At 43.5% G+C, this 24,974-nt stretch overlaps 1 protein-coding gene across 1 annotated transcript; it reads right to left on the bottom strand.

The window, feature by feature from the left end:
• Positions 1–50: 50 nt before the first annotated feature.
• Tmem131 (Transmembrane protein 131) lies at positions 51–21,670 on the bottom strand. Its single transcript, XM_028308823.1, has 27 exons — positions 21,457–21,670; positions 20,825–20,868; positions 19,980–20,195; positions 15,621–15,734; positions 14,081–14,203; positions 13,260–13,456; positions 12,635–12,770; positions 11,823–11,982; positions 11,437–11,529; positions 11,152–11,317; positions 10,699–10,822; positions 10,423–10,590; positions 10,064–10,231; positions 9,296–9,481; positions 9,119–9,222; positions 7,844–7,959; positions 7,620–7,753; positions 6,865–7,127; positions 4,872–5,102; positions 4,191–4,299; positions 3,951–4,076; positions 3,491–3,733; positions 3,316–3,446; positions 2,673–2,879; positions 1,185–1,345; positions 646–1,023; positions 51–381 (listed from the first exon to the last, which is right to left on the bottom strand). Exons 1-27 carry the CDS (start codon positions 21,548–21,550, stop codon positions 68–70), a joined length of 4,506 nt encoding a protein of 1,501 aa, XP_028164624.1. The 5' UTR covers positions 21,551–21,670; the 3' UTR covers positions 51–67.
• Positions 21,671–24,974: the final 3,304 nt, after the last annotated feature.

The following is a 24,974-nucleotide window of genomic DNA, read 5'->3' as shown; positions in this document are numbered from 1 at the left end:
ATTAACATCACTATTTTTCACGAGATGGTATCAGAAATAAAATGGCAGCATGCTCAGAAACGTAAGTTTATTCAGTCTTAGGGACGACCGAGCGAGACGGCGGGGCGTCGAGACTAGATGCGTGCGCGTCGGCGGCGGCGGCGGCGGGGTCGGGCGGCGCGGGCGCGGCGGCGGCCGGCTCGGGGTCGGCGCGCCAGTCCAGCGCGCCCGGCGCCCAGATGGCGGCCAGCGAGCGGAACGGGTCGTAGGCGCGCGGCGCGGGCGGCGGCGCCGCGAACCCGGGCGGGGGCCGCACGCCCGCGAAGCCGCCGCCCCACGCCCACGCGCTCGAGCCCGGGCCCGTCCACAGGGATCCGTATGCGTTCATGCCGGAGTTGTCGTCTGAAAACATTCGTCGATTCTCATTTTACAGTGTGTTCACACATTATTTTCGCACCGCAAGATCATAGGCAAACTGTATTCACAAACATTACTATGAGGTGATCTCACAGTGCGCGTGGACGCACAGTACAGTGGTACACGAACTAATCACAGAGCGCTATTCAACGCTGTGCGTTCGATTTGTTGCTTCACTTATGCAAGCATTTGTGAATACGAGCGATAATCTGCGAGTTCGTAGGTCGAAGCGGGCGAAGGGTGACTCACCGAAGTCGTTGCGGTAGTCGGGCTGCACGGGCGAGTAGGCGGGGCGGTCGCGCGGCGCGGGCGACGGCGCGGGTGCGGAGGGCGCGCGCCAGGCGGGCGCGGGCGGCGCGTCGCCGTTGAAGTAGAACAGCGACTGGTCCGCCGCGCGCTCGCGCTCCGCCTCCGCGCGCCGCCGCACGTCCGACCCGATGGGCGGCAGCGGCGCCGCTCCTGCATCGGGCGACGCGGTTATCGATTTTTGTTCAACTAGTTCAACATCCGAAACGGCCGAAATAGACGAGAAATAGCAATAAAGAATTGAATTAAAAATTGAAAATAATTTTAATTTAAAATAAATTGCGAGATATGTAAAGTCTGGTCCGTATATTGCTATCGCGACTGTGCGACGGGCGCCCGCAGTGAGTGTGCGAGCGCAATAGCAACATAATTACGCGCGAGCGATAAGGATGGGTAGCTTGGGGTCATTAAATTCTACGTGCTCACGGACCAGGCTTCAGTTGGCGGCTGATTCGCTGTGAAACGACGTATTTGCAATCTACTGTGCAAAGATGCGTTCGAGCGTTTCGTATTAACATTTTCCATTCTCCCAACATCGACGCAACGCGACATCATAGATTTTTTTAATTGAACCAGCGCCAGCAGCCGCGGCGGCGAGCTGGCCTCCCGCCGCGCCCGGGTCGCTAGCCGTGCGTCCTCCGCTCTGAAAGATACAATACTGATTGAATTAAAATTATTTATTTGCATAAAACATGGTACATTTCAAGTATTATCTTGTTACGAGAATAACATATTTCATCGACATATACAGGGTGGAAACGTTAAGTGATCTCACTTGATTATTTCTAAACTATACAAGATATCGAAAAACTGATTACTGATTCTGAAAGTGCTTCACAAGCTCTTTCAAACGGTACAAATAATAGGTTACATAATAAACTGGATCTATCCGAAAATTAAATGTTTTCAGCCTCCATACTAAATGTATGCCAGTCAAACAAAATCAGAAGTATTTTTTTTTATTAAACAATAAACACTTAAAATGGACTCGTAATTTGCATTCTTATTTAAAATTATTCATGGAAAACATTGGTTTTAGGCTTTACTTGCTATAATATTATCAAGACATGAGTGCCATGACTGTGGCTGTACTAAATGTATGGAAGCTGGAAACATTGAATTTTAAGATGGATCCAGTTAATTTTGTAACTTATTATTAGTATCGTTGGATAGAGCTTGTGAAGCACTTTCAGGATTAGTAACCAGTTTTTTAATATCTTGTATAGTTTTAAATATTATGTGGTTTTACTAAATGTATGGAAGCTGAAAACAATTAATTTTCGGATAGATCCAGTTAATTCTGTAACCTATTATTGGTACCGTTGGATAGAGCTCGTAAAGCACTTTCAGGATCAGTAACCAGTTTTTCGATATCTTGTATAGTTTAGAAATAATCGAATGAGATCACTTATCGTTTCCACCCTGTATGTTGAAGTAAGGAACTTTCGGATTCATCGTGGAGGCGGTCACTCCCGGAGTTGTGACGATGCCAGATGACATCATCATCATTTCAGCCATAGGACGTCCACTGTTGAACATAGGTCTCCCCTAATGCCTTGTATGTTGTCCGGTTGGTAGCGGCCTGCGTCCAGCGCTTTCCTGCTATCTTTATGATGTTGGTCCACCTTGTGGGTGACGCGGCCTCTACTCCAGAACCATGCTGCCCCATCAGCCGTCAATTCTGCATACTATGTGCCCTGCCTATTGTTACTTCAGCTTGCTAATTCATCAGGCGGGCTATATCAGCGACTTTAGTTCGTTTACGAATCTCCTTTCTGATTCGATCTCGTAAAGAAACACCGAGCATAGCCCTTTCCATAGCACCTTGTGCAACTTTGAGCTTCTGTATAAGGCTTTAATAATGAAAAAATTACATAGCGTTGCCGTATTTAAAAAAAAAATACCTTAACACTGCGAAAAAGCGAATATCAGATCAGGAGTAAAATTGAATAGGCAGGGCGGCAGCGCACCTGTTCTCTGGGTCGATGGGCTGGCGGCGCGGGCGCGGCGGGCGGCGCGGCGTGGCGGGCCGGTCGGGCTCGTCGCTGTCGTCGCGGCCGGGCTCGTCGGCGCGCGACGAGTCCGACGCCAGCGACGAGCCCACCGACGACTCCGCCGACGGGCCCTCCTCCTCGTCGCTCGAGCGCCGGTCCGTGGGCGTCGGGGGAGACGCTGATCTGCAATTCGAGTACGCGATCATTTAAGATTTGATGATTTAAGCATCGTCGAATAAATGTACTGTTTCAATTCCCGTTCGTCACATATTACAAAACGATTCTAGAATCGAGAGTGATCGCGTCAAAAATCGCCTCATCTATTAATAATGCATATATGCTGTTTGTTTTCCATAAAATAAATAAATAAATAAAAAAATCCTCGAGAAGTTTTTACAGACTGAGAGGCGCAGTACGAGTGGTGGATCTTTTATTTGGTAGATCGACGATCTTCTGAAAGTCGGGGGAAGCACCCGAACCCGAAAGTCATTCAATGTCTAATGAACGAAGCTTGACCTTAATTGGTTGAGTTTTTATGGCGGTCAAGTTGTGGATTCTGGCTACATAGGAGTTGCAGTGATGGGAACGAGAGGTGGGAATAGTAATGAACGAAGCTCACCTGTCCCGCTGCTCCGGCTCGGGCGGCGGCATGGCGGCGGCGGCGTCGGCGTCCTCGCTGGAGCGGTCGTCGTCGGCGGGCGCGCGGCGCAGCACCTCGGCGCGCCAGCACTCGAAGGCGCGGCGCTCGGCCTGCGGGTCCAGACGAGCGCCAGCGCGGCCAGCGCCAGCAGCACGCCGGCGGCGCGCAGGCCGGGCTCGAAGGGCGGGCGCGGCGCGTGCGGGCCGCAGGCGCGCAGCAGGGCGGCGGGCGCGTGCGCGTGCAGCGCGAACTCGAGGCGCGCGGCGTCGGCGCGCACGTGCAGCGCGGCCGTGACGCGCGCCAGCGTGTAGTCGGCGGTGAAGGCGAGGCGCAGCGGCCGCGACTCGTTGGGCGCCAGCGAGATGGCCGCGCACGGCTGCAGCCGGAAGCCGCGCGCCTGCAACGCGCTCTCGATTAGCGTTGGCGGGAGACGAGTGATGATAAAAATAATGTGAAAATTATCAATACTCACTTATGATAATTTCTACGACAGAACAAAACAATTTATTAATTAACTACAAATCTATTTGAATTTGATCATGTAGTAGGAAGAAGTGGCACTTTATAGCATTGAAATCTAAAATAAAAATGTAAAAAAGACGATCTCTCGTCACCTGGCAGGGCTGTCCGGCGAGGCGCCAGTCGCGCAGCTGCAGCGGCACGTCACCCGTGTTGTGCAGCGACAGCGCGCGCCGCACCACGCCCGCCTCCACGTCCGTCGGCGACGCGCACTCCGTCACCTGCGCACGCCCACACGTCACTACTGGCTCGCTGACACCTCTTAATTGCGTACGCGAGTTCGAAAACACATTCAAAGACAGTAGAATAGGGCATAAGAACGAGATCGCAGTTACCTCAAATACTATCGGCGCGCCGGAGCCGGGCCGGCGGCCGCCGAGCTCGAGGCTGGGGTAGGCGCCGCGGCCCCACACAGGAATGATCTCCACAATTGTCAAATTATTTCTGAAAACGAAGGAATCGTGTCAGAACAAAGAAAGCAAACGAGAAGATGGAATCGGAAACTATGATAGAAATGGAGAATCGTCAATTCATGATGAGATCGGAAAATGTTAACGCAACGGTCATCATCATCATCGACAGCCCTTTACAGTCGACTGCTGAACTACGATATGAGCCTCCTCCACTATAGTGAAGTGTTTTGTCATCATCCCCACGCTCGGCAGGCGGGTTGGAGATCGCAGTTTTAAAGAGAGATGTTTATCAGAGAGCGCCGCTGCCCGTTCTGTTTGATGTGTATTCCTTAAGTCGCCTCTTACGACAGCCGCGGGTAGAGTAGGAGTTGGTGACAAATGTATTCTACTCTGCCGTCACCGCACGGCTCAGCGCAACGGTAAAGTCGAATAATACGTATAAAGCCTGGTCCGTGAGCACGTAGAATCCCGTCCAATGACCCCAAGCTGCCCATCCTTGTCAATTACGCGCGAGCGATAAAGATGGGTAGCTTGGGGTCATTGGACGGGATTGTACGTGCTCACGGACCAGGCTTTAATAGGTACGCAAGACAACGTCATCACCTCAGGTACAAGTAGGCGGCGAGCGGCGCGGCGCGCGTGGGCGCGAAGCCGAGCGTGAGGTCGAGCTCGGCGCCGGGCGCCAGCAGCAGCACGGGCGCGCGGGTCGCGTTGCCGGCCGCGTGCTCCGCCACGCCCGCCGCGCCCGCGCGCGCCTGCCACGAGCCGATCGAGAACGCCTCCGCCGACCACACGCACTTGTGCTTCTTGCAGAACGATTCCAGGCCCTCCACGCTGCGAAATATATTTTTTTATTATTAGTAATTTGTTATTATAGCCTAACCAGGAACATAAAAACCCTGGCATAGAGGCGCGTCAATTGCATTTGATAGTGCAACACTGAGTACAGTCGTACCTGTGTTAAATTAATAGGCTAACTTTATGTATCAGGATTCAGGATTACGGGCTAAATTGATATTTTCATAAATTAACGAAAAAATATTATTATAAGTAACCTGATTTAAATAAATTAAATGAAACCATCAATCGAGCAAGACGAATTTATTTTATTATTCATCAATAATCAAATTCAGAACTTGAATATTCAACTGCAATGTCTGCTCATGAACGCTTCAAACTCGGTACTTCTTTCCCAATCCTATAAAATTAAACACTTAGAAAGTGACAATTTTTTTTAAAAATAGGTAGTTGAAACAAACCACAGCTAATTTTCATAGTGGACTGTACTATACGATAAACATGTCAGTCAATTTGACAACCTTTGTCGGAAACATTATTCAATGAAAATATTGTCCGAACCCTTAGTATTTCTCTTCGACAAATACTTTAACACATTGTGAACCACTTTTCTTTCACGACTATAAAAATATTTTAGCAATTTAATTCATAAAACCAATTGCGCACATTTAAAATAAAGTTTGTTTACACTTTGACAGCAATAGACTGACATGCAAGGTGACATGTCAATGAAGTTTTCAGTTACTGTTGCCATTAAAAGAAATTAGTACCATTAGTTTTCCGCAACATGGCGAGGGTTTCTATGTTCCTGGTCAGGCTATACACAAATTACAGATACGTTACCGTTAGCCCCTCGTACTAAGCTAAAATAATATGCTTGTGTTACGAGTGAACTCACCACAATAGTCGAGCGGCGGTGGGAACCCGCGTTCCCCGTACCATGAGTCGGCCAGTTCGACTCTTTCACCGTTCGGCTATCGTGGCTATGAGACTTTATTGTTTGTCGGGTGTCCAACGCATGTTTTGTCCCACACGATCAACAAAAACACGTAAGCATTCAACAAAATTGTCTACACAAAACAACACATTTTTGTTTCCTTGACAATGTTTTTGCTTTCCATGTCCGGTGGAAAACAAGTACGCAAAACATCCTCGCCGCGGGTCGAGGTCAAGTTACTGTCACATAATTAATCTGTAATTTTGGTTTAATTTTCAAGTTCTGTTGGTTCGTTAAGCCTCACTATCGCTGAAGTTTATATGCAACGTTGTATTCGAACGGTAAGCGAAGGGTTCACTTCGAGGTGTCAATAACATACATGCGAGATATAAGCGTGATAAAGAGAGCACTCGAGCTAACAATAGTGACTGAGTTTCTTGCGCTGATTCTTCTCAGCACTGGCCTATTTATTGTCCCGAAGCAGCGGTAAGGTTTTAATGGCGCATTTTCATTAGTCGATAACTCGTTCGGTATACAGCATGCGGGGACTCCTCGCATGCGAGATAATGACCAATGAAAGTTGCAAGTTGATACGCGTTTGGTACAACGCCTGCGGGGATTCCCCGCATGCATTATACCAACCATGCGCTATTGACCAATGAAATTCATCATTCAGATTTTCTGACGTCCCATGCCTGTTTCTATTTTTTAGTAAACTACGCACGCAGATTGCGGGCACTGTGGCATGCGTTCCAGAAATCTCCCGCACGCCGCATGCGGACCCTATCGATTAGTGAAATTGCGCCATAATACTGGGACGTGTAAAAGTGCTTTTTTGTAAAAATAAATGAGTTCACTCACTCCTTAGGGTGTAACAAATGGTCCGGGTCGTGGTGGGCCGTGTGCGGGTGGGGGTGGGGGTGGTGCGGGTGCGGGCGGTGCAGGTGGTGCGGCGTGAGCGCGGCGTGCAGCAGCAGCGCGCGCGTGGACGGGTTGCGCAGGCGCAGGCGCGCCGCCGCCGCGCCGCCCACGCCCGCCAGCAGCCCGCCCGCGCCCACGCCCGCCCCCGCCAGCAGGCGCGGCCACTCCGCGCGTACTGACCCCGATACCGGGATTTGCACCACCTGCGGCACCCGGACACCTCGTTACGAAGTCGCACAGTCATGTGTAAGATAAGAATTTGAATTGATTACTTCAATTGAATGAGGGTTTTTGAGAATGAAAAATCCGCCAGATGGCAATACGTAGACGCGAGGTGACATGACATTGACAGATATGTCAAAATCCACCAATCACGCAGTCAGACCCCACATCCGCGTCCCGCCATCTAGCGGATCTTCCCGCGAAAACCCTCATTGACTAAAAAAATACTCGACATATTTTATGTATTTGTATTGCTTAATTGATTTTCCTAATAAAATATATTTTTCATTTTTTTAAACTAATGAAAACTGAAAATCACGCTAAAAAGTCCGTGACATCAAGGAGTGCTTAAAAGTGTAGCACTTTGTGACGTCATGCGAAACTTATTTATTTATTAGATACACCAATAAAGTCACATACAGTTAATACTCTACTCCTCTATTATTACAGATAGAGATCGAATGTAGTCATACCTCTGTAGTATGTAAAAGCAGCGAGACGTTTTGGACGCGCGGCGTGAACATGGCGCGACGCGCGCGCAACAACTCCACGTCTTCACGCAGCGCGCCAGCTCCTTCCTGCGCTCGCCGTAACCATGCTGCACCCTCTATAAATACAGTCGTTACGTCAGACAGTCACGTTAATTTACCGATACGATTTGATCAAACATTGGAGCAAACTTTGGCGCGGGACGTACCAGGCGAATCGGTGTCGAGGCCGGTGTAGCAGCGCGGGCGGCAGGCTCGCTCGGGCGCGTACTCCACCGCGCCCACCGCCTGCGTGCCCGCCGTCACCCAGCCCTGCCCTTCGGGCCTGCGAAACGGAACTATGTTACGCTACTCGCTCAGCTTACGTTACTTGAACTGACACCACAAATTATACAACTTGGAACAGTTTTTTTATCATTATTTATTTAGGGGCTTTAATCGGTTAAAAACGATATTGAAACACCGGCAAAGAGGGATATTTTTATTTTTATTTATTTATTAGGTCTACCAACATTGTTACATTACAATATGTACATTTAAAAATTACAATTATGAACAAAGTTACAATGCAACAACAATTATAGGCTGACACAACATGCAATACAGGGTGGAAACGATAAGTGATCTCACTCGATTATTTCTAAACTATACAAGATATCGAAAAACTGGTTACTGATCCTGAAAGTGTTTCACAAGCTCTTTCAAACGGTACCAATAATAGGTTACAGAATAAACTGGAACTATCCTAAAATTCAATGTTTCCAGCTTCCATACTAAATGTATGCCGACAACACATTATTAGAAGTGTAATTTATTTTTTGTTAATTAATAAACTTAAAAAGTCGATTAAATTAACTCGTAACTTGCATCTTATTTAAAATTATTTGTGAAAAACATTAGTTTTAGGCTTTACTTGCTATAAAATTATCAAGAGATGAGTGCCATGACTGTGATAGTACTAAATGTATGGAAGATGGAAACATTGAATTTTATGATAGATCCAGTTTATTCTGTAACTTGATATTAATACCGTTGGATAGAGCTCGTGAAGCACTTTTAGGATCAGTAACCAGTTTAACGATATCGTGTGTAGTTTTTAAAATTATGTAACTTTACCAAATGTATGGAAGCTGGAAACATTGAATTTTCGGATAGTTCCAGTTTAATCTGAAACTTATTATTAGCACCGTTTGAAAGAGCTTGTGAAGCACTTTCAGGATCAGTAACCAGTTTTTCGATATCTTGTATAGTTTAGAAATAATCGGGTGAGATCACTTATCGTTTCCACCCTGTATAGATTCAATGCAGTTTGTTCCGAACCGTTCCATGCACACAAAAAAAAACACTTAATCGTATCAATAATAGTAGAATTTTGATTTAAACATGACTTATCTTATAAGTAGGTACCTACTTACTTACTACAAATGCAAAATAAGTTTCATTTATTAAAAAAAAAAGAAACAAAAAACGGTTAGGATACTCACATAAAAGACACGGCGGGATCGGGCTGCAGCTGCGTGACGTCGACCACGCGCATGTTCATCGCCATCGAACTCTCCAACACCAGCGGCGCCGTGGACCACACGTACTGCAAGAACGGGTCACGTGAGTCTCAATTCGAAGGCGCCGCAGCCGAAGGGCCGAGACGGGGCGGTACTCACGGGCGCGGCGGGCGCGAGGCGCAGCGCGTGCGCGCGCAGGCGGCCCTGGTGCGCGTGCAGCGACACGGGCGCGCGCGACTCGAAGTGCGCCGTGCTCACGTGCACGCTGCCCGTCAGCGCGCCCGCGCGCGCCGGCGCCACCACCGTCAGCCACGCCTGCGCGCGCTCGCCCGGCTTGATGCAGCGCTGCAACAACCGACACCGTCAGACATCGCGCTCGGGGACACCGACGTCACATCAAAATAAAAATTTTCTTTATTTGTTTAGACTAATTAAATTAGTACTTGCAAATCGTCAAATGCTCTTAAGGAGCCTATACATGTCTCATTCTTTTTTTGCCCTACCAGCGCTTCGAGACGAACATTTCTTTGGCAAGTGCTGAGAAGAAGCGCCGCATCAAACTCAGTCACCACTGTCTGCCGGTTTAAAAAAATATAAAAAAGTAGGAAGTTACAATACATTCAGAAGCAAGTTACTTACCACCCGCTCCCGTTGATAGAAGGTGGCCTTTAAGACGCCCATCTAGCACGAGACCGCGTGGCAGTTTTGAATATATTTCTTTAGTGCCGTGCTAATTTCTAGGTTAATTGTTGCGTTTTGATACATATATATTTTATGTCAGGTATATCTTTCCTTGACCAGTCCCCGAAGGCAGCGCCTGTTCACAGACATGACGTGTGAACCAGCCATCGCTTCACTCGACCATATTATAGGGAATGTAACGACCCGCCTCACACGCCACTACCACACATCATCCGAGGGACTCACGCAGGCGGGCAGCGCGAGCTGCGCGGCGGGCAGGCGCAGCGCGTGGGAGCGCAGGCACAGCGTGGCGGGTGCGGGGTTGTGGATGCGCAGCGACACGCGCCGCGTCGACGACACGCTCACCGCGCCCATCCGCAGGTGGCCGTCCGATGAGTTCGGCCACTCCCATTCCTGTCCGCAACGAAAAATAACACTCACTGTTATTTCGTACGCCTAAGGTACAAATTCCATTTATTTACTCCTACAACGGACATCAAGAAGTACATAAGATCAATAAAGTAGCCTGCACTGGGCCGACTGATACCCGTTATGCGTTTCAAACTGGACTAGCTCGACTTCGCAGCCTCCAGAGTGGTACCGACCAGGTGCAGCGCGCCGGCGTGCAGTAACACGGGCAGCGAGAGGCGCGTGAGGTTGGTGCGCAGCGTGAGCGACGCGCGCAGCGACGTGCCCGTCACGGCGCGCAGCCGCACGCGCGCCGCCACCGCCTCCGCGCCCGGCTGCAACACGAGCGGCGTCAGCGCCCCCACCTGCAACGGACGAACGCTGCTCAAAACCAAAATATTGCTAAAACATTCGGAAAATCAGCATCACGTTTGAAAATATAACAGTTGTTTATATCAGGTAAAATGACTCACGTGAAAGTGTTTCTCGATTTCCGGTCCGTAGTCGATGGCACTGATTAACACGGGCACGGGGAACTCGTTGCGCACGCGCACCTCTCGCTCACGTAGCGCTTCATCCCGCGACGCTGTCACAACCCTACCGAGGAGGACCGTTTTAATTTATAAAAATAAATAATTCGGTTTCGATACCATTAGACACCATATTCATGTTCTTCATGCTTCCATATAAAATTACATATCATGAACATATCGTCCATGTACATTTCGCGTGGTCGGACCACCAAATTTGCATACATTTTGAAACTGCCATTGTTTTGCTCAAACAGCCTACAAATACACCATAAGGTGCCTACATTGATTACTCGAGAGTGAATAAACTAAGCAATAAGACAGAATAAGACTTTTCAAAACGTTAGTCATATCTGGCAGTATGCAGTGAGTAGCTCCAATCTACAGTCTACTCACTCGAGCTCGGCGGGCGTGAGGTGCAGTGTGCCGGGCAGCAGGCGCAAACTGTAGGGTAGGCTGGAGGCGCCCAGCCGCACGTAGCCTCCGCACCACGCGCCCTGCTCCGGCGGCGCGGCGCCCGCCCCCGCTCCCCCGCTCGTGTATGACGCCCATAGTCGAGCGACTGTGGAATTCATGCATTTCCCTGAATTATACAACTACAACAGAAAACAACCACAAGTAACACTCAATAGCTTTTAAAAAAAGTTGTATCGTATATTTATGTATTGCAGATGTACTCACAATCTAAAGTAAGTTGCAAAGTCTCCGTCGCCTCCTGATGCGGGTCGAGTTGTGACCTCAGTAAGCTTAAGTATGCGCCCTCTGGTTTCACACCTGCAACAACACCACACTCTTTACTGCTGTAGGATTTTTACTCCCCATTCGTTTACATTTTTTTTATCCACAACGAGGAAGCTCTTTGCCTGTATCTCACCTGATGGTAAGTGATGATCAGGCCGAAGGTGGAAGCGAGCTTCACCCGGAATCCTCAATCACGGAGGAACTGGCTATCTTACCTCTAACTGCCGGAACACAACAATTGCAATGCTGTTAACATTGTACGACAGACTTAGGTAAGATGGTGGTAGCCAGCCAGGCGGACTCATTCGCAATATCGCAATGCTGACCATTAGTAGTGGTCTTCTCGAGTTGCTGGCCGTTGTGGTGCTGCGGCGGCGCGTCGGGCGGCGGCACGAGCGGCACGGGGCGCGGCGCGCAGCGGGCTCCCCACAGTGACGCTTCCACACGTTCCGGCGTGCTGCCACTGTTGCCTGCTAGTATGTCGAACTGCGGGGAAATATTGCTCACGTGACTTTACAATATCAGACAAAAATGCAGCGATAGATAAAATGGACACTGGTTTTCCGTAATTGATTTATAATGGAATGAATAATTAGACAAAAGATGTATTTTGTTATTATATCATTTAATTGAATTTTAAATGATATCAATAAAATACTTGGCGCAAAGACTCATGGTAGGCGGTGTGATACTAAAACAGTGCATATTGTCAAGTTTTCTCTCGCACTCACACTGGTTATGGGTGACGTCACTCAGAGGCAGGCATAGCGTTGTTTATAATACGTAATAATTAACAAAATATTGGCGAGTGTCCATCTGTTTCAAAAATCACTCATGGCCACGCCTGCCACGAGTGTTTGCGTCGAGTACACAACATTGCAACGTATCGTAATGAGGGCTATCGTTTTAGCGCTCAACAGTTAGCGCCACTGTAGAGTAAGGTCCTGTCACTTGCTAGTAGCGAAGACAGTGGCACCAACTGGTGAGCGTTAAAGTGGTAGGAGGACTATCGCATTTGCACTCATCAAGATGGCGCCACTGTAGAGTAAGGTCCTGTCAATCGCCAGGGGTGCCAACTGTTAAGTATAAAAACGATAGCCCTCATTGTAACTAGTTTTAATAGTAGTCGTATAGGTACCGTGTGCGGCGGGTCGCGCGAGCCCGAGGCGCGCAGGCTGAGCACGGCCGGCAGCAGGAAGGTGCCGGCCGGCGCCGCCGCCGCCTCCACCGCCACCACCAGCCCGCCGCCGCCGCCCACGTTGTCGCCCTTTATTCTGCGCACGAAACAATTATGTCACAAAACTAAATAAATATGTGTGGCAGTGTTTCTCGCCATATATTTCAACAGTCATAAAATGATGAAAATTGATAGCAATTATCGTTTACAAAAAAAATATTGTATTCAGACTTTGTGCGATATGTTCCTATAAGAAGGGCATCTCCCACAGTAGCTATAAGCATAGAATAATAAAGTACTACGTACAGATTTATCTTCGTGAAGATATTTGTCGAGCACCGTTTACTTTACATACGTCAATGATCGGTACTGTGCCGATGCGATATGGGTGAGAGCTACAAGAAGCTACTGTGTTGTTTTATGTTATTTTTGCTCACCGCAAGTGAAGAATACGCGCTCGAACGTCACTCATTACTCACGTGATTCCTGTGAATTGAACCCGCCGGAGGTAAGCCGCGCGTGTTTTGTTTTCAATGCCTCCTCGGGGAGATGGACAGGCCTGCTGTAAGCTGCAAGGTATTAGTACCTGATGTACGCGGTGAGCGGGCGCGGCTGCGTTGTGTGCGCGGCGTGCGGGACGGCGGGCGGCGGCAGGCGCAGCTTGAGGCGCACGAGCGCGCGCTCCTGCTGCGGCGGCACGCGCCACGCCTCCCGCGGCGCCGCGCCGCCGCCGCCCGGCAGCCGCAGCCCCACCCACGAGCCCGACGAGTACACCTCGCGCACCTGCCGCAGGAAAAACTCTTCATTCAACACACACGCCCAACTCTCTCGATCGCTCTTTAGGTCACTACAACTCACTTAACATTTGATATAGTCTGGTCTGTGAGCACGTAGAATTTTGTCCAATGACCCCAAGCTACCCTTCGCACGACTGTGCGTTCAGTGCGTGCGAGCGCGACAGCAACATAATTACGCGCGAGCGATAAGGATGGGTAGCTTGGGATCATTGGACAAAATTCAACGTGCTCACAGACCGGGCTTTTGTAGAGAATAAAGATGCGTACTCCCTAATTTACGCAGTATTATTCTCCATCTTATCCCCGGTGAGGGAAAAACTAACCAGACATCAACCGACATTTCACCCTTTAGGCGGGATTTAGAATCACGCTCATCACTCGCTGATCATCGCTGACAGAGCAATATGTATCATCCATAATTAAAAGGAAACATTCCTGAGTGACGCTGATCGCTCGGCGCCGAAGCTTCATATTATGTTTTGGCTGTCAGCGCCGACGGTCAGCGTGCGTCAGCGCGACTCTAAAACCCGCCTGAACTCAATCGCCTAATCATTTAACTTAGCTCCCTAAAATGATATCCAGCATAACCCTGTTATATCCCGTTACGCACCTGCACGGGCTTGTCGGTGGGGTTGTAGAGTGTGAGCACGGGGTCGAGCGTGGCGTTGTGCGGCACGCGCAGCCCCACCAGCGGCCACACGCCCCACGCGCTGGCCACGCCCTCCGCCGACACCTGCGACACACAAACCTCGTATATACTCCAACGATTACGAAACATCAAGTGGCAAAAATCTAAAACGTAACAACACGGTATTGATAGTAGTGCCAGGCCTCCGTCACTCGCCTATGCCGGCCGAGATAATTACCTACAGCGCGCGACAACTTCAAGTTGCAAATCAGTCCGGGCCGCCACGCGCCTGTTTGCACACGCGTATCTATACACGCTCGGTCGATCATAGTCGCAATCAAGGTTTATTGTTCCAACAGCACTGTTATTCTTCTTTAATGAAAAATTGTAATATTTAGGAATAATAATTAACTGTAGTGATTTAAATAATAAAAAAAAACTACACTTTTTAAATAATAAATTATTTTGAAATACTTATGACAAAAAACTATAGCAAAAAAATTATTTTAGCTAATAAAAACATTAACTTTACTTCACCGTGTCTATTTTCCGACACTACACCTTTTAAAACTGTTTGTTTAATTTCGAATTATCGCAACACTGAAGTTTATTAATAGGTACTTTAGAGATGGTACGATTATACAAACTCCACTAGATTAAAGTTTTCTAATCGTAAATACAATAAATGCTTCTTAAAATTAAGTTTTTATTTATTTATTTTACTTTGCTCATACAACCCTGACGCTTGAGCGGTGACGTAGATCAATTCTAAACACAAAAAAAATGCGCTCTTGTGAGCGTAGTAGTAAGGTGCGATTTCGAATGCACCATGTGCGTTGGATATTTTGCATTATTATTATTACCGTTAAAATGTCGGCATCTGATCCTACACAAAGGAGTGCAATTTCTGTTGCTACTATTATGTATTCTGTGGTAGTGCTAGCTGGGACGGTTCAGTGTAGGTCATCAATACATCACGACGGCTTCAGTCCCTCAACTTTAGCTGTCGATGGAGCGTTAGCCGATTAAATGACGTCACAAGTAACTCATATTCTTTTTTTATTGCCTACACTCAAATAGATATAAATGACTACTGTTATGACAAGAACGTGATAACGAGTAATCAGTAAAATTAAATATTCCAATAACAAAATTAATAACGGTGTCGTAAAATGTTTATTATATCTTATGATAGTATTATATCAGGAAACAAAATAATGCTTGTGGTTTTCAAAAACCAATAACTACGTCCATAATACTAAACTTATAGCCGACAAAGAATCAATTCCTCTTCAGGGTTTGGACACAATGCTCCCCTTCGGTTCCTAAACGTTAAACAGCAAGTCGCACAACTTGCTCATTTTTTTACTTTTTATAGTCGTGACTAAGAAAAATTGTGTTATTTGTTAAGTACTATTGCACGATCGCTAACTTGATTTCACAAATACGTGTACCTACATTGCTTCGTATTACGTGTTAAGTTGTTAACTGATCAATGCTAATATGATGTAACAGCACTGACCGGGTACTTGTAGACCCCGAGCGAGGTGTGTATGTAGAGGTGCGCCGCCACGGGCCCCTCGCGCCGGCCCAGGTACACCACGCTGAACGTCGTGTTGCCGTTGGGCGGCAGCGTCTGCGGGCACAAGCGGCCGGTTAGAAGCATCGCATGTCCCCAGTGAACCGGCAAATATACAACATAATATTACGCGAGAAATTATTGGCAATAAATCAATTATGTAAGTAAATGTTTTCTTCAGTCAATGTTGTATAATATAATAAAAAGAATTAATAACTTGACACAGTACAAAAAGTTATATTTCTACAAATATACTGGTCATCACAAAAATCGGCCCACCTACGTTTTACAGGAAAACTCGTTTCTACTGACACAATCATGGTGCCTCAACAATATTGGTGTTATTTGAAATCCCAATAAATATCCTTAAAGAAAAACCCATTTAATTTCTTAATAAACGATTAACATAAACGCGATATACAATAAATGCGACTTAAAAAAAGACTTCACTTTGGGCTCACCTCTGGGATCAATTAGACCAATTTTTATGGTTATAAAACCAAATAATGATCTCACGTGTCCTCTTTAACAGATGGATAGCGATTAATCCCAACTTAACAGTTTTATAGCCATAAAAGTTGGCTCAAGCGTAACTAGGTACCTATTTTTTGAAGAAGTGACTCTGGATTCTTCTACAGACACATTTTTGGGGTAAAAACCTTTCCTTTAATGAAATGAAGTTTAGAACTAGGCTTTTAAATGGTACCAATATTGGTGGGAAGTGGGGATGCATACGTTTGAAAGTGCTTGTCGCGGGAGGGTCGATTTTTGTGATGACCAGTGTATTTAGACGCCGTGTTTCATCAACAAGGGTTTTCTAGATCTCCAGCCTTCCGTGCGCCGCCTGCCGTTGCCCAGCCCGCGCAGAGACGCAGGAAAAGTTCGAGCTTGACGGCAGCGACGCGAACGTCAAAATGCGAGCTTTTCCCGCGCCCCGGCGCAGGCTACTCCACGCGCTGTAGATCCTCTCGATCCTTGGTACTCTTCCGCTTCCAAAATATACAATCTAACCTTAAAATTTTATTCATTCACTATTACATAAGTTTAAATTTCAGTTTTTAATACATAAAATTGATCATTTAGAATATTTTCTCCTGATTTACAGAAAATCAATATTAAAACATATATTGGTGCTTACAATATTAACATAATCATAAAGGTACATTCATAGATAACATAAAATGATGTAATAGTAATAAAGGTCAAGTCAATAGCTGATAATGAGCGTCACATGAGAGGTGTGTCCTGCAACAACACGCAGTTACGACGGTCACTAACAGCTCCGAATACGAAGTGCAAATAAGATAATGAATTAGCGTGTTTCATACGGAATAAACAATAGGTGCCTCAGATATCACTATCGTTAACGACGGCATCATAAACGTTAGTCCAAGGACTATTGGTCTGTCGCTTAAGAAAATACTGTGAAAAGGCAAAAAGATAAAAAGTTAAACAACACAGTGTTGCTAATTGCTGCAACAATTTATATTAATGAGGAAACCAAGCAAGTATCTAAGTGAATAAAAACTCAAGTCAGTCACGCAAGCTCGCACAATCCAAACAAATGGCCGCGTAAAGTGCTTGCTCACAATTCAATAACAATTTCATTTTCTTTAGTCTCCAATGAAACCTTTGAAGCATAATAAGCACACACAAACTGTATTTAACTAAATCTCAAATAACAGAGTGGGTGTCAGTCGTTAACGAGCCAAAATTCCGAGTCTTACGTACTAGCAAACGTGCAACCCGGACACAAACATATAACGACAAATTAATTTCATAGCACATAGCGTGCATTAACTTTAACAGTTGTTATGTGGGGCGAACACTAAAAAGTGTTTTTGACTATGTCAGGCAATTTTAATCTAGTTTTTATGCTATGCTTATAATATTTTTGTTAATCGTTACACCAGTTCTAAAACTTCAATCGTGATATACATAGATAGCCTCTCTCTTGAATCTAAAGGTTAAAAAGTTCTTTACTACATAGTAATGATAATAAAGAATGATAATTATGCTTGCATGTTACTACTTTACATTTGATTGTAAACAAACACTATGCAAAGGTGGTCTGATAATGTAATCGTTTAATTAAAAGTGCGATTATATCGTTACGGCGAGATGTGCGATATTGGTGCTTTATCTCGGAAACCTACATCATTGTGTTATCCAAACAAGCGGCTGCCGCGTAACTAACCGCTTGTGGTGTGAATGTGATATCGCGGCGTTCAAAATATTGCGGTAGTCGATAAAGCACTGCCAGCTCTAATCCATATCTGTGACTGCCAGTGACCAGCGCCTCCCGCGTCACAAACTCACAAGGCCGCCGTGAGCCGTCCCAACGTGACAGATCGGCCGGCGACGACGCGATCACTCACTGCTGTCGTTAGGGTTTTTATCTTCCTTCCGTCCAAAACGAAGTATATTGTAAGCTAATAATGGAACAGATATAAGAGATGTTTACTGTATCTAAAACTAGCAGTATTTTTCTAAATAAACGGATATTCTAATTTGGTCAGTCAAACTTTACTGCTTTATAAATTACATTGAATCAGTAATATTTAACCAGATTTTTAGTTTTTAGTTATATCTTTCACTCAATTCTACTTCAAAACCCTCTTATCCTTATTTTAGCGGTGTCATTAGCTTCAGCTAGGTGTAATGTTACACTTTGGCTTGTTAATTGACAACAAGGCTTGTTAATTGATTCGATTTGTCTAGCGTGTAAGTTTCAAATCAATTAAATACGAGGGCGGCACTGAAAATTTCGGGAATCAAGGAAGTGAAACAACATTACTATTTAAAAATATATTTATTGCTTTTTAAAGTATTCTCCGCGAAATTTGACACATTTTTCCATACACGAAACCAATCATTGAAGCAACCATTGCATTCGGAAGTTTGGGTCTCCAAAATGGCCGTTTTGTAGGCTTCCACAGCTTCTTCAGGTGATGAAAATCTCGGACCACGCAATTTATTCTTTATTTAAGGGAAAGTATAGAAATCATTGGGGCTTAGGTCGAGGCTGTACGGCGGATGGACTAATAATTCTATGTTTTCTTGCTCTAGAGATGAGACGTATTTACTAGAACAGATCCACACACTAGGTATTTTACAGTACTAGGCGGCACCTATTCCAATTTTTTAAATACTTGATCCACCTAGTATTTTATAAATTACACGATTTCCGACCCTACCATCAAAGTAATAGAGGTTATTATTGCGTAATCCGTAGTCGTGTATTACGCGCACCTAGTATTTCTCGCTAAGCTTATGTGCGAACGTAGAGATTCGCTCCGTCTCTGTCTGACCAAACAAATTTGAGCGCGACGAAGCAAACGCACACAAACGTAGTCAAACCATATTCATGTAAATAAGAAAAAATATGTAAATATTTTTATGAAATTGATATCTTTAAAATACGCCAACTTTTAAGTTGACAGTCCAAAGCCTGTTGAAGTATGAAGGGAGGAATTATTATTCAATTTCAAATTGCATTATTCATTGTATCTTTAAAAAAAAAATTTTAAAGTCATATTACGTGGATTAGTCCGCACTAGTCGCGTCAAGTATGCTAAATTACTACGTACTAGGTGGAATAGGTATTTGGATCGAGTATTAATAAATACTCGGAACAGGTGCACCTAGTATCAAATTTACCTAGTATAACCCATCTCTAGTCGATGGTCGCCGTGACGCGCCCGACCGCGGTAACCGCGCGAGGCGGGTCACAACGTCACACACCACCACAAGACCAAACAGGAAGATAGCAAGTCCATACTGCCCACGATCGCAAAGCGATTAACGCGCATATGGATAGACGCAAAAGATTTTACCTACATGTTGGGGAATCTTTACATTGATTTCTTCATTTTTAACTACTTGTTACATCTCTGTATTACAGGACAGCATGTTGTGGCCCCAGACAGAGCCTACTGCACACCTTTTATACTGCTGAACTGGCTGCACAATACATCATAAATATCGACAGCAAAGTGATGTCTCCTCCAACTCTTATCTATGTTTTCAAAGACAATGTTTACAAGCAAAATGTAAATAATTTTATAAAAGAATAATAAATTTGTAGAGGAACCTAGAATTATCTAATCTATTTATTTATATCTATTACAATAACAGTATAAAACATAACATTATTTACACCACATTGTCACCAGAATTCAAACTTCAGATATAATAGTGTGAACCATATACTATTACGCCAATGAAATGTTGTAATGCATGAACATGATGCTAGTGAGGGCGACGTGAAGTAAGTCGGCGGGCAGCGCGTCGCTTACGCACCTTGGACTCGAAGAACGAAGCGTGGAAGTCGGGCGTGGTGCCGGCGACGGAGGCGAGGTGCACGGTGCTGTTGGCGGTGTTGGTGAGCGCGACGGTGAGCGCGTGCGCCGCGCCCAGCGCCGCGCGCCCGAAGCGCAGCGAGGCCGGCTCCAGCCGCAGCGCCTCCGCCGCCGCGCCCGTGCCTAAGCCCTGATCCAAGGATTCCTTGCCCCATTCCTGCAAGTTACAAAACAATGCACTCTCATACCGACACCAACAGAATGAAAAAGACAGTCTTGAGGGGACCAGAGTAAACAATAAATACTGTACACACTTGGAAAACTATAGACTTCCTTTAAATGATCTTGTTAAGTAAGTATACTAAAAGTATATTTTTGTTTGCAATTAGGCTTATAGAAAGTGTTGTTAATTACATTAACACTGAAAGTCAACAAGCCATAGATCCAGACTCAAGTAGTTTTAAAGCAAGTTCCATTAAGACCTAATCGAAAACAACACTTTCAGTTTCATTCTACACAACGAAAATTAAGTTTTGCGAGTGATACACAAACAAACTGTTCTGCCTATTTGTTGCATTTTTAAACAAAAACTGCCAGTAGGTTTCTATCCAAGACAACGAGGCATAAGCATGCCCTGCTTTCTGTCTTTAACACTTTCATGGACAGTGAACTGCTATAGCATTCATTACAATTAAACTACTATTGTGTCTGGGTTACTATCGGGGAAAGTGAAGTCAAAGAAAACATGTTTGGGTATTTTGATGTTCACCTCTGGCAATATATTTGTCTTTAATTTATTGCCTTTAGTTGTTAGATATTTTATGGACAGACAAGTATAAATACTACCTGAAATGATATCCCCTCGATGAAGGAGTCTTGAACTGTCACATCTGCAATAAGTAAAAATAAAATATAACAATATTTTATGAGAAAAAACACAACAATAAGGAAAGCCTAGTGACTAGTAAACAAGGCTACTCAGAAAACTAATCCCAAGATTGAACTGAATAGTGTAAAACGGTAGTTACAAAAATACAAATGATAGATCTTCTACATTTTTTGTCACCTTATCTAATGAATATCCTATATTCATATGCTCAGATAGATGTCAAACAATTTTATATCCAGGAGGGAGGTAGTTTGTTAATAACATTTTTTTTTTAATTGTACTGTAGGTACTTGAATAAACCATTGTAATTTTCTTTTCCATTGGTGATATTACCTACAACAATCAATGATACCTAGGCTTCTTAAAGACCAAAATACTAGTACAAGTGTAAGGTGTAAGCAAAATAAAATCGACAAGAAGTGCGCCGCGGCCCCGATCAAAAATAACATCGGAACGCGACAACTAGCACAAAACTTGCCAAATTATTGCTGCTATTCCAGCGCCTCGGGCTGCAGCCACTTCGGTCCTTAATTCAGGAGACCAGCTCAATCATATAAAAGCAGAGACGAAGCTCTAAATCGATTTTTACCATGGCTCTTTCCCTGGGCTGTCAATTTCGTGTTGAGTGATATATCCAATAAAGTCAAAACTAAAACATAACACCACACTATTTTTCGATACATTTTTATCAGTAGTTTATAATTATGCACTGTTCATTCACATTTCTCAAACACAATTCGACGATTTTATCAAATTGTTCCCACTCACATGCGATCATGCGCTCAAAAAGTCGTAAGAAACATTACAGATAGTGACCGACCGAATATTCGTTTTCGTTTTCGTTTTCGGCCATTTTCGGCCAAAAAATGGACATTCGGCCATATTTTCGTTTTCGGCCAAAAACCAGCCGAAGCTTCGGCCAAACCGAATATCAGAAATAAGTGAATAAGATGGTGACGTTTATCGTTCAGATATCTTCGGAACTAAATCTGGTGCACATATCGATACCTCTGGGCTCAAAGGTCGTAAAGGACAAAATACCGAAAATGAGTTATTTATACAGTTTTACTCAGAATTTAATTCTCTATCGATCTGTATATTTAGTTTGTCGAAATTCCCAAAAAAAGTGCCTTTACGACCCATAATATTTGATAAGCTAAACAAAATTCATCGTGAAAATTGGGATGTAAATACCATTTGATTTTTTAGTACAGTTACCATGGTAGTAAAGAACAAGTAAACACAACTTTTTGGGCGTATAATGTACATGTAGTATATCTGTTGTCCTATACAACCTTACATTTTCATACCCAAGTCTAAATAATTTGTCCTTTACGCCCTTAGATTATCTAAACAAATATTTTAAAAATCTACACAGTGAGGATATTAAAATAACTGTGAAGGTAAATTTTATAGATGTTTCTTACAGTATTTAAGTATTTGCGTTTGGAACAAACTAAAGAACCTAAAAAATCATCAAAAATATGTAATAAAACTATTTTATAGAGTAACATTTATGTGATTTGTACATATAAAATGATGACATCTACCCACATCGGGTAATGTTGCTATTTATTGTTTCTCATATTTGAAGAAACTAGTCAAAAGTCAAAATTTCTTTATTTGTTTAGACTATAAAATAGTTCTTACAAATCGTCATAATTATGCTCTTAAGGAGCCTCTACATGTCTCATAATCTTTTTACCCTACCAGCGCTTCGAGACCAACATTTGGCAAGTGCTGAGAAGAAGCGCCGCAACAAACTCAGTCACCACTGTCTGCCGGTTAATATAAATAAATAGAAAATTAAATAATAGTAGTAGGTACATTCGATTCAGGAGCAGTTCACTGAATTTACCATGCATTCTTGTATGGTGCATCATAAGAATGGGTATACAAGATTGCGTGGTATATTAAACTAGGTAGGTATTTGTCAGGTAAAAGATAATTATTATTAATTATTAAAATATGATTTAAGGAAATAAAAACATGCTATAAAATAATAACGTATTACCTTATTAAGTTAGGATAGTCATCATAAAAATTGAAAAAGCTTAATTTGTTCAGAAAAAAAATATGAGAAATAATATTATGAGAAAAAAAAGTCGCCTTACTGTAGTATCTTAGCTTAGGTGTCATTATTTTGTATGCACAAATCACACAAATGCTACACTTAACAATTATTTTTAGTGATTTCCTAGTCTTTTTGACTAACGCCCTTGGTCAAAACCACTTTTGAGTTTTGACTGTTACAATTATAATAAATTAATATAGTTTCTAAAGTTATTTGGATCAGCTAATAAAGTATAACTAGTAGGAAAAATATTTACACAACATGGGAAAATAAATGTTGAGACTTAATCTACTAAAAAGCGTGAATGCAGTTTTTTTTTTGAAGTTATATTAAAAATAATTGGCTTTTAAAAACGGTATTATGTAGGAGTAAAGTAAATGGATGTACTTTACTGGAATGAAAACCTTCCTACTTGTTATCTTACCTTTTCTACTTTTATACCATGTACAATGACATAATTTTAAGCTATTATGAATTAATAATGTTTAATCTATTTAGAATTTAGAATAATTATAGTTTGGTTTTCGTTTGTCCTTAATAATTCTATTCTATCTGCATTATCATAAGGTCAACTGGTGGACAGACTGCCCTATGGAATTAAGTCCGCTATTTGTAGTTTTTCGAAACAATAATAATGATTAAATAAATAAAAAAAATGGTTTCGGTTTTTCCTATAAAGTAGACATTTATGAAGTTTTATTTAAAAGCGTCATAATATTTATTTCCTAAATTCGTTTTTATATCGGAAATAGTTTCTTCTAGTTCGAAGATATCAAAACTTCTAACGTTAAATAGTTTCATAAATTATGTGCATTAAATTATGAAGATACGGAAAATAATTTTATTTCATTTAAAAGACCATAATTAATTAAAAATATGTGAAGAAATGGTATATTACATATGAAATACCATAAAATATTAAATATTTATGCTAAATCATCAATTTACCCTTTCATAATACCTTACCTGGGTGTCCCGTTACGACCTATGAAAACCTACAAAACTATGTAAATTGTCATTTATTACCTTGTAGTTTTGTGAAATAATAGACTTACGTCCTGAGTAACTTGCCTAGGACGAATATTTGAGGGGCGTAAAGGTATTTTTATTGTAATTTTGAGGGCGTAAAGGAAATTTATCTCAGTAAATACAGCTCTAGTCCAGTTTTTCAATACCTCTTCGGAAAATGCTGTGAATTCTAAGCACTTTCTTCATAAGTCATAATTTAATAGCTCAAAAAACAAAAAAGTTATCGTCGAATAAAAAAATAAAAAAACATTTTTTGCTTCTCCTGAAAAGTCGTACTTCGTCCTTTACGACCTTTGAGCCCAGAGGTATCGATATGGTTCCAATCAGACTTGAACGGACGCGGTATTGTCACACTCTTTTGAAGTTTTGAAGTGAGGTTACGTTGTAAAGGGTGTCAAGTGAGAATTGAATACAAATAAAACCAAAGAGTTTTCATTAAGTTTAATTGTTTCAAAATAGAGTAATGCGGATTTGAAATACGCCATGAGTCACTGGTCGGGGAGCCTACAGAGCGTTCGCAATTGAGCAATAAGTATTTGAAATGTATTGTCGAATGATCGATGAATGTTTGATACCACAACTGCAACTGCATCCCGGTCAACTACTATTTCAGCAAGAAGGTGTCTCACCACACACGGAGAGTACCTCGATGGAGACACTGAGGACTATTATTTTTTTCATATAAATGATCAGCACGTACAGGGACATACCCTAGCCGTCTCAGTCACCAGATCTCACACCATGCGACTTTTTCTTGAGGGGATATCTCAAGTCAAAAGTTTACAGCAAACAATCCTTAAATAATTCAGGTTCTGTAAGAAAATATTCGCCGTGAAATTGCAGGAAAATAATTAGCGCGATTTGCGCTCGCATAGTTGCGAATGTAAGGGTCCGGCTGTGAGAGTGCCTATAGTAAAACGGGCATCATTTAAAAGACATTGCCTATAAAAAAATAAATCCGCATTGTTGAACTCTAGTTTGCATTAGTAATAAATAATAAAAAA

The sequence above is a fragment of the Ostrinia furnacalis genome, unplaced genomic scaffold (genome assembly GCF_004193835.3).
Source record: "Ostrinia furnacalis isolate ACB-3 unplaced genomic scaffold, ASM419383v2 OfSCF2515, whole genome shotgun sequence".
NCBI classification, from domain to species: domain Eukaryota; kingdom Metazoa; phylum Arthropoda; class Insecta; order Lepidoptera; family Crambidae; genus Ostrinia; species Ostrinia furnacalis.
The sequence above is the reverse complement of the archived record's forward strand: the minus strand, read 5'-3'. Positions and strand labels throughout refer to the sequence as shown.